This window comes from Phycodurus eques, chromosome 6 (assembly GCF_024500275.1).
Source record: "Phycodurus eques isolate BA_2022a chromosome 6, UOR_Pequ_1.1, whole genome shotgun sequence".
Classification (NCBI taxonomy): domain Eukaryota; kingdom Metazoa; phylum Chordata; class Actinopteri; order Syngnathiformes; family Syngnathidae; genus Phycodurus; species Phycodurus eques.
This window is the reverse complement of record NC_084530.1, coordinates 16,446,135-16,456,841: the sequence shown is the minus strand read 5'-3', so window position 1 is coordinate 16,456,841 and position 10,707 is coordinate 16,446,135. Positions and strand designations below refer to the sequence as shown.

The following is a 10,707-nucleotide window of genomic DNA, read 5'->3' as shown; positions in this document are numbered from 1 at the left end:
TTAAACTCTCAGTAGCCCCTAACACGAAGAAAACACACTTTGAAATTATGAGTAACATCTAACCATCTATAAAGAACTAATGAGACCACACTTTACTATTGAAGATGTCTGCTCATTTTGTAACAATAACAATACAAATGATGTATTTTTTTTGGGTCCAAGTATCTATGCCCGTGTGAAACGCAGGAAAACTAAACGCTCTTCCACTAGATAGCACAAGGTACATAATCAAGCTGTGTATACACTTTTGTATACAGTTTTTCTAATATAAAATATGTACCCTGACTCAATAAAGGTTGAGTAACACGGCAGTACTGCACATTCAGTATTTTCTCGACATACATTACGGGTTTATACTGGAATGGCACAGTTCCACCCTGCAACCGCGAGATGGCGTCATCTCGACAAAAAAAAAAAAAAAAGAAGTGAAATCAAAATTGCCGCACACAAATTTGGATGCGGATCATCGGCCAACAAGTCAATAGGGCACTACCGTTAGACTGTGTGGGGGTTTATAAATATATGTGGCATTTAGAAACACACATTAGGTTAAAACAGGCAAATGCTCCGAATCGGACTGTCATGGTTATTAAGTAATAAAGTCATCCAATTGTAATAGGACAACGTTAAACAGGTGAGTGTAGGAGAGAAAGATTAAGGGTGAGCGAGCAAGAGAAAGAGCGTGTGTGTGTGTGAGAGAGAGAGAGAGAGAGAGAGAGAGACTTTTGTTGTTTTGTTTTATTCATGGTGGGAGACAGCTTGGGCCTTGCTCTGCTGTTATCTGGTGGCCTCCTACTCCTACACCACCACATTCATCACCTTGACACCACACACACACACACACACCCTCCCCCAGTATCCGCATATGCCGTTCCACTTTGGTCATCCTACTACAGTATATTTCCTCACCTTATTAGCCGGTGAGAGAGGGAGGAAGAGAAAGAATGATCCCCGAAGTCATCTTCCCCTCTTTGCGACACATCATTTGTCGTTCTGAATGGAACTCATAAGAGGGCCTCTGGGGTGGGGGCTGAGCTGATGGCCTGTGTCAAGAAGTGTTTGCCTACAGGAAGATATTGGCTGCCATTATTTTGGACCCACAACAGCCTCCATGTCTGCGTTGCCGACGTTCCGCTCAGCTGCCAGCTGCAATTCTTTACATTTAGGAGATATTTTACACCCAGCAAATTCCGTACCAAACTGACTTTTTTTCTCTTCTCACTCTGTAACCATTTTCTCTAACCGCTTATCCTCATGTACTTTATGTACATTTTTTAACAAGGAAATGTGCGAAAAAATACATATTTATTAATTAGTCACTGACGGTGTAGTGGAGGGGTTTGCAAATGCAAATCTCGAAAGGGTCACAAATAATCTTTATACAACTATGACAGTTACTATTACTACTATTACAACTACTAATGCTGCTGATACTACGACTACTACTTCTACTTGGACTTTAATGAAGACGACTACGACACACATTGCTATTAATATGTTCCAACTATTACGAGCACGACTAAAAGTTACTACTACCACCAATGTAGTACTCTAATTACTATAACTACAAGTAAAACTACTATGAGCACTACCACTAGTAACTACAACCTTTGAACGCCATGACTTCGTCTACTACTACAACTCCATTGACAAATGCTTCTTTTAATATATAAATAATAGTTATTACTATAAATACTTGTAACATTACTACTATTATGTTACTACCACTAGTACTACTTTCACTAACATTACCAGTACTGTATCTGCAATACTACCAAGAGTACTAGTTACTAAACTACACCATGGCTACTATTACTACTGAAAGTAACTCTCTAATACTGTAACAGTTCTGCTTACTCCTCCTCCTCCTCCTCCACCTACTACAACTAATGCTATTACTGCTTCTATAACACCCATCACCACTACTAATAGGACTACAATGACTACTACGACCTCCATCCATTTTCTCCACCACTTATCCTCACTAGGGTCACGGGCTGCTGGACCCTATCCCAGCCATCTTCGGGCGACAAGCGGGGTACACCCTGAACCGGTCGCCAGCCAATCGCAGGGCACATGGAAACAAACAACCATTCACACTCACATTCACACCTACGGGCAATTTAGAGTCTTCAATTAACCTCCCACGCATGTTTTTGGGATGTGGGGAAAAACCTATGTGAGAACACCTATCCAGGCACGGGGAGAACATGCAAAACTCCACACAGGCGGGGCCGGAATTTGAACCTCGGTCCTCAGAACTGTGAGGCAGCTTTGCTAACCAGTCGTCCACCGTGCCGGCTACTACGACCTCGATTATGATTAAAATGTTACTACTACTATGAGCGCTACCAATAATTTCTGATATTACAATGACTAATAAAACTACTACGAGCACTAATACTTCTACTATGACTACTACTAATGACAACAGCTAATAAGAATGAAACTACGACAAATATTATTATGACTACTAGTAAAAAAAAAAAAAAAGAAAAATACAAAAATAAGGATTTTTTTTACAGCACTTCTGTTGATTTCATTGGATATACGTGTGGAAACGCTGAGTTTCAATCTTTCATGTGGTTGTTTTACTTTTAGATTTTAAAGAGTGCTTTTGGGTGTTGGAATGCAATACACACATTCGCCAGCAGACCCCACCCCCCCCCCCCCCTCCCTGCTGTCCTTCAGCATCCCTCTTCATCTCGTTTTTCTCTGTCCAAGATGGTGTCGCTATCGAGCATGAGTAATGTTGTTGTCATCGTTGCAAATCTCCATTCATCAATGTCAGATGGGAGGACGGGAGTGTATGGCGGATACACGAGTGAGTAAGGGAGAAAGAAGGCGGCCAGTAAGAGGAGGTGTGAGGAGAAGAGAGATGTACAACAGCAACGATTTGTGGAGTTAAGGTAGAGGAAGATGACCGCAGTGAAGAAAAGAGATGGCTTACATAGAGAGCAAAGAGAGGTGAGTTTGGAAGAGATGAATCACAGCAACAAGGTTCTGGGCCTTACTAACAACACAGTTACTGGTTCATTGTCACTATTAGCCTCCTGCCAGACAGAATTATTAAGGCTCCTCTTTATTGACTAATCCATGTACTGTATGTTGTTACTGATCTGGACAAAGGTGCAGAGTCAGGATGATTTTTTTCCCCCACCTCTGTCTTCGTTGCAACCGTTTTTGACAGAAATAAGATTAGATTTGTGACAACACTCAGGCATCTGTATGAGGTAACCATTACAATTGGTGCTGAAGATTTGCCTTGTTAAGCCTCAGCGTGGCAGCACGGTGACCCAGTGATTAGCACTAGCGTCACATTTCTGAGGTTTGGGGTTTGAATCTTGACTCTGGCCTTACTGCGCATAGTTTGCGCGTTCGCAATGTGCTTGCGTGGGTTTTCTCCAGATACCACGCCTTCCTCCTTCATTTCACAAACATCTTAGGTTAATTGGAGACTTCAAATTGTTCATCGGTGTTAAAGTAAGTCTGAATGGTTGTTTGTCTGTATATGCTCTATGATTGACTGGCGACCAGTCCAAGGTGTACCCCCTCCTCTCGCCTGCAGTCAGCTGTGAGAGGCTGCAGCCTACCCGTGATCCTAATGAGGGAAAGCAGTATAAAAATGTATAGATAGATGGATGGCCTTGGCAGAGGTCTCAATTGGTATATGCTATTGTAGTTAACCTTTCAATCGCCAATGTAATCATTCGTGGTAATATCCGCAGGAACCAACGTATTTTTTTCATGTCAGTGACAATTCAACCTAATGCAATTGAAGTTACATTTGAGGAAAAATGCATTCATCGCTCCATTTGAAGTGTAGGTTCGTTGAAAGGACTAGTTGTTGCAATTGTATTTCAATATTTCTGATGAGAGAGTTCTTGAGGCTGTGCACACGGAACGCAACATGTAAACGTCACAGTGGAGGATGGAAAAAGAATTTGAATCTTTGGATTTAATAACTGGTTGAGGCTCTTTTGGTAGCAATAACCTCAACCAAACGTTTTGTATAGTTTCAGATCAGACGCGCACAACAGTCAGCAGAAGTTTTGGCCCTTTACAAACCTGTTTCAGTTGTGCAATAGGGGTTGGGTTTTGAGGTCAGGACTCTGACTGGACCACTCCAGAAGGCATATTTTTCTTTGTCCTTTGGGTTACTGTCCTGTTGCATCACTCATCTCCTGTTAAGGTTCAATTGGCACACAGACGGTGCTAATTTCCACTACAAAATGTCCTGATGAACTTAGGAATTCATTTTTTTCCGTCCAGTTTGCCAGTATCACTGTTGAACATCCAGACAATCTTTTGCAAACGTCAAACAATTTGCAGTTTTTGGGGGGACAGCAGAGGCTTCCTCCATTCTGCCCTCCAATAGTATCCATTTTTCTTTATTATCTTTGCTATGCCAACAGAGATGTTAGCACGTGCCAGACGTTTCTGTAAATCCTCATCCAACACTAAGATTCTTTTTTTAAATTTTTTTTTACCTCTGAGCATTCTGCGCTGTCATCTTTAGTGTACAGCTGCTCCTAGAGAGAGCAGCGATACTGCAGAAATTTTCTCCATTTACAGACCAATCTGTCTTACCATGGACTGATGAACATCAAGGCGTTTAGAAATACTTCTATGATCCATTCCAGCTTCATGCAAGTTAACAATTCTTAATGGTAGGTATTGTGAGAGGTCTTTTTGTGAGGCATGCATGGTTGTAAACACAATGCTTATGAAGAATAGAAAACGTATAGAAAACTGGTGCTTTTTAAAGGGCAAAGCAGCTTTATACAACACTTCCAATCTAATCACATTTATTGGACTCAACTAGGTTGGCTGACTCTTGACTGCAGTTAGCACTTGAAGAGGACTTCACATACTTTTCCTGCCCTGTACTGAAAATGTTTACTTTGGTGCATTCAATAAAAATACTTTCAGTGATATTAGTTCAAGCAGACTGTGCTTGTCTATTGTTGTGACTGATAACAGATCAAGTTTTATGACCATTTTAACCAGGTATTTCCAAAGGGTTCACATATTTTTCTGTATGTAATTTCATATGAATCTCAAGAACTAATGACTAATGAGTTCGATCTCTTGATAAATATTTTTGCAGACTGCAAAGGCCCAGATAAAGAAATAAACAACAAACCACTGATTATGATCAGCGAGAACATTCTCTTTATTATGTTTGAAAAAAAAAAAAAGTTTGCTGTAATTCTCTTTTGTTACAGTTTCAGAGTTCTGTACAGAATAAAAAGAAATAATCACTGCTTAAGAACAGTCAACTCTCAAACTAGAAAAACAAAAGGAAAGGGGGTTTACAATAGAAATTAGTAGTAAGACATTGTCTGAAGTGCAATGGCATAGCTCAGATGGGTTAAACATAAAACCAAAACGAATTCTAAATAAAAGTACTTCTCTATTTTTCCCAACAAACAGAAATTCTTTACAGAGTAGAGACTGTATTATCTGATGTATTTAAACCTGTAAAAACATATTTACAAATAGCCATTATCTTTTATATATATTTTTTTTCTTATAATCACATACTGTATGTCAGCACCAGTAAAAAACAAACAAACAAACAAACAAATAACATAAAACAATAAACATTAACAATAGCATTTCTTTTCATTAAAATTTTGTCTACAGACTTGGTCCCAGAACACAATGATATTTGCAGGAAGTTTGTCTTCCTGAAGAGATTAAACAATGTCTGGATGAACCTTCACTTTAAAGAAGACAAGACTAACCCTAACACTGACGCAGGAGTGTTTCACCACCTCACAAGCTCCAACCTTACTATTACTGCTCTGACAGTGTTCATTTTTCATTGGACCCCGCCAGGAGCACAGTTCTCTGCAAACCTTTGGACACAAACACTGGAGTTTTGAACTGCTTTTCACAAGAAAAGCTCCAATAAAGGGTTTGTTTTAATTTCCTGATGAAACTGCTACAAAATAAAACAATTGTCAAACCCCGTACAGAGGAATGGAGGACTTCAACTCCCCAAACGTGATGAAACTAAAACCTCATTTGCGGGTGCTAAAAGAAAAGACAGCTCTTCTAGGGTGATGGTGCTTATGTTTGTATTTAAAGGGTTGGATTATACAATACCAACAACAATTAAAACAAATGTGTTGATGGCATGGACTTACTTTACAGGGAAGAAGGCTTTTTGGTTTGTTAACTACAACGTCATCCTCCAAACGTTCACACTGATGAGCTGCAACACAGTAATGCACAGACACCCTTTAACAAATGATATAATTATGGAAAGAAGAGGTGTTATCACGAAAAGTACTGAAACTTTCCGACATGCTAGGGTGAAAGGTGTTTGTTTTCAAACACTTACAGAGATGGAGACTTGAGGCTTCTCACCTGTTAACCCCATAAGCTGTATGATGGTTTTTAAGGTATGGTAGAACAAGCAAACACACTCTATTGAATAAATCCCAAAGACTTAGCAGTGGTTTATTTTCCTCGTAAAGCGCAAGAGAGGGGGACAACTTGCATTTCTTCACAGTAGCTTTACAGCTTAACACAATTAGGTTTTAGTTGGAGCGAGAACATTTGTTTCATTGCTGCGGTACAGAAGAAAAGCCACGATGTAGCAAGCAGATGTGCCACACTGGAAGCGAAGGCTGGAGGACAAACAGATTTCCAAAAGACAATCAAAATAAAATAAGGCTAATTTAAACTTTGCTTCTTTTAATCGACAAAGACACAACCAGCGTCATTCTAAGAGGTAAAACACAGCAACTAAGAAAACAACAGGAGTGGGCTTAATGAGAGTATATATATATATATATATATATATTTTTAAAATAAAATAAGTCACTTGTGGTGCTTGGATACATTCGGTGCCCAGTGATCATTTAGACTTCAGTCAGCCTGATGCGTTGTGCCACACAGGCAGAGGGCTTCATCATGTCAGCTACCTCTTGCACATTCTCTCAGGTTACTATTTTGTTGGTGTGTATGTAATTGATATAAATGCATGTGGATGCACTTGCTTTAGCTGCCTTCTTTCTCTGTGTGTTCTTCGACTGTCCATGGATGCTGGTCATCCGCAGCCGCACACAGAAACAAGACCTACCCCCCTCCCTCCCATGAAAAAACAAGCCGGTTGCTGAGCAAAAAAGCAGGCAAGGGCCGAGACACTCAATCGTGCGGCGAAAGAGAGGAACATCATTGGTTCTGTTGCGATGTTGACAATTTCAACAGTGAACGGAGTGTTGAGAGCGAGGAATGATTCTCAGGAGACGGTAGGAAAGGTGGGACGGGGTGAGAAGGATGAGAGAAACAGATTAAATGAAGAGACTGAGAAAGAGAGGGAGGAAGAACTATTTGGAGTGTGTATGGGGGGCACATTTCGAAGACAGGAAATGGGAGAATTGAGAGTACTTTCGACTCCCTCTCAGCTCCTCACAGAGTGGAGAGATCTGAAGCACTGAGCTGGGTGGCACAAACACAAATAAACTGCTGTCTTGAGGGCAACTTTTTCTTCCCCTTCATCAGTCTGCTGTGTTCAATCAGCCCCTGCTGAAGCTGCGCCTCAAAACGCAGTGTAAACGGGGTTTGCTTGAAAATACTGGAAAATAATCATTCTTTCCGCTGGGGGAAAAAAAGGGAATTTGCCAAACACATTTCTTCATCTCTATATGGGTTTTCGTTAATATGCACAAGACAAAATGATTTCTCAGTGCTCATACACACATGGAACACATGAACTCAATTTGTGAACACGCCTAACAAACATGCCATCAACATTGCGCACAGGGTGAATCGAAGCAACTGGACTTTTCTTGGTTGTTAAAGATGTTTTCGTGGTTAATTAAAGAGGCTTCTGAGGTTCAAAATCTTAAGTTGCAGCGTTCCCATATTCATGTCTCTGGTCTGGTGGGTGTGTCCCTGGGATGAGGGTTATTACTGCAGTTGAAATATTGTTTATGCAGTGCAGTGCTATGACCTCTGCATTGGAGAGACCAAGCAACCGCTACACGCGCGCGCACACACACACACACACTTATGGCATAACTTAGGAGGGCAGCCTCTTTGGGTCCAGAGTCTGCAGTTCAAAGAGAAGGGACACTTCACTGAGGAAAACAATGTCAAAGTCTTGAAGAAAGCCATCTATGCCAAACCAGAAAGATGAAGTTTTCACCATCACTTGTCCTAACAATATGCTGACATCTCTCGTCCAAAGATTGCCTCACACACTGGGTAAAGTGGCCACCAATGAGCCATTTACCAGCAGGTGGATGAATGCCACACCTGGTAACAGCAACCCTCATGTGACAACCCCCAAGGGAAACACCCACCAGACACATAAATATAGAAAATTCCTCACCTTAGATTTATAACTGAAGAAGCCTTTTGGAAATTAAATGTCTGCCAACCAAGAAGAGTCAAGTGGCCAAAAATCCACTTGCGGATTACCATGACCTGGATGACTGAGAAGCTACACAGACACCACTTAACATCGGAGTGACTCCTTTTGTGTCTTGAAATGTTTAGTTCATCCAGAAGAAACTCATCTCCAGTTTTCTTTTACGCTACTGGCTGGGGAAAAACTCCTCCATCCAACCCTCGCTTGAGTCCAGCTCTGCTCCTGATCCATCCCCCAATCCGAAGGCTCCACCACTGGAGGGCCCGCCCCCATATCCGTAGGATGACATGTCTTGATTGGCTGTCCTTTGGTAGCCCTGCGTCTGACTACCAACGCCAACTCCCCCGGGTCCGTAAGGTCCACCTCCCCCACCAGCCCCTAAGCCCGGCCCCCCAGGGCCTGGCCCGAACGCCCCCATTCCAGTCACCCCTGGACCCATAACCCCCTGGTTTAACCCCTGGTTCATGACCATGGGCCGAGACTGGTTGGTCCTGGGCTGACCGCCCATGTGTGCACCTATCGGGCCACCCATAACCGCTGCCGGGTTTCCCACCCTGGGGTCCATCCCTTGGGGCATCCCCTGGCCTGGTCCCTGAAAGTGTTGCTTGGCCACACGTGGGGGATGACCTGGCTGCATCCCGTAGCCCTGGGTGGAGCTGAAGCCAACCCTGTCCCCTCCTGCTCCCGTAGTCCTTACAACGCCTGCCCCCATGCCTTGCAGACTCTGTCCTTGTTGCTGCGGCCAGCCTGCTGCGGCCATTGGCGAACCACCCCCTCCAGCTCCCAGCATACTTTGCAGTCTTTGTGCTTGGGCTTTGGCATTAGTTGGGCCTTTGAGGGGTTGCTGGGCCATGGGGTTCATTAGCATCCCCTGTCCTCCGTAGCCTCCAGCGCCACTGCCTCCAGGGCCCCCAGGCATACCCCCAACCCCAGGACCGGCGCTTGCTTGCCGGGGTTGCCCTCCAGCTGGGTTGTGCTGCTGTGGAAGACCGAGGGAGGCTTGGACACTTTGGCTCTGGTGCTGCTGCTGCTGGTGGATTATTTGGCTCATGGAGGGGCTGAGCACATAGAGAGAACCCTGGTTAGACCCTTGAGTGCTGTAGGGTAGGCCCATGTCACCTTGGGGTCCTACGGTGCTCCCCTGGCTCTGGACAGAACTCATCTGGACCATCTGCTGCTGGTTCTGCTGCTGCTGTTGTAAAAGACGTGCGGCCCGAATGCTCTGGAGAGCTTGGCTCCTAGATGCCAGATCTTGAGGAGGACCTGTGAATAAAGCAAATGACATTTGTCAATACTGGAGAGCCACACGACGTAAGTCAAGAATAATAATAATAAAAAAATAAAACTGCAGGTCAACTCTGATTTCTTAGCCCAAATGTGACATGTATCAGATTTTTTCATGCCAATGTGTACAATACAGTACATGAATCATTTCTGTATAGAATAATACGCTTGTAAAGTTTGAGGTTTAAAGACTCAAAAAGTATAAACAACAGTAGATAATAATGTTCGAGAACAACATATTGACTGTTAAAAGCACTAAATTAAATTCTAATCCTACCATGCCAGAAGGGTTGGAGTTAGTAACACTTTCCTTTCAAAAAGATGCTCAGTAGTGGCACAACTGTCAAGGTCTTCTAGCGTGGAAATTGCTCTAAATCCTGTAATAAACCCACTTCTGACATCATTCCACTAATCCCTCACCTCGCAGCTTGGCGTGCAACAGTAACAGTACGAGAACAAAGATGATCACACTCCACACTCTCAGGATTTGTGCAGTGAGTAGACTTACGGTACTAATAATTGTAGACGTACTAAAAGTGGGAATGATTATGAAATTTAAGACGAGACAAGAGAGTAACTGTTTTGACCTATTTTGTAGATAAATGGCTGGAAAACAACACAGTACCTATTGTCTTCCTCGATATATTTTGGCCTTTCAGTTACATATTCTCTGACACTATAAACGCCTTTCAATTTGAATTTCAACCTTCCTCACTGAATAGTCTTCATCTCCCCATCATCCTCCCACCCACTCTCTGTCACTTTCTGTTGTTCCTCCCAGCCTCTCCACATTCCAGATCATCTACCTATTCTTCTTGTTGCCACCCCCCGCCATCCTCTCTCCCACTTCACTCCTCTCATCCATCTCTCTGACTTCACCGGAACTCTAGGGGATCCAGGACAGACAAGTTGCCTTGGTAACAGGCAGAGCAGGAAAATCTCTCTCTCTTTTTTTTTTAAAGACACACAAAAAGAGAGGCCAAAAAAATCTAATCTCAATGCCGAAGGGTATATTTGACAGAAACAGATTGAGG

The 10,707-nt window shown here is 42.8% G+C and overlaps 1 protein-coding gene across 2 annotated transcripts in view; it reads right to left on the bottom strand.

Moving 5' to 3' along the window:
* Positions 1-6,132: 6,132 nt before the first annotated feature.
* maml3 (mastermind-like transcriptional coactivator 3) overlaps positions 6,133-10,707 on the bottom strand; it is a 141,132-nt gene continuing 136,557 nt past the window's right edge. For both annotated transcript variants that reach the window (XM_061679345.1, XM_061679346.1), the window contains exon 6: positions 6,133-9,652. In XM_061679345.1, coding sequence (XP_061535329.1) covers positions 8,556-9,652 — 1,097 coding nt within the window. In that variant the 3' untranslated portion in view covers positions 6,133-8,555. The remainder of the gene's footprint in view (positions 9,653-10,707) is intronic.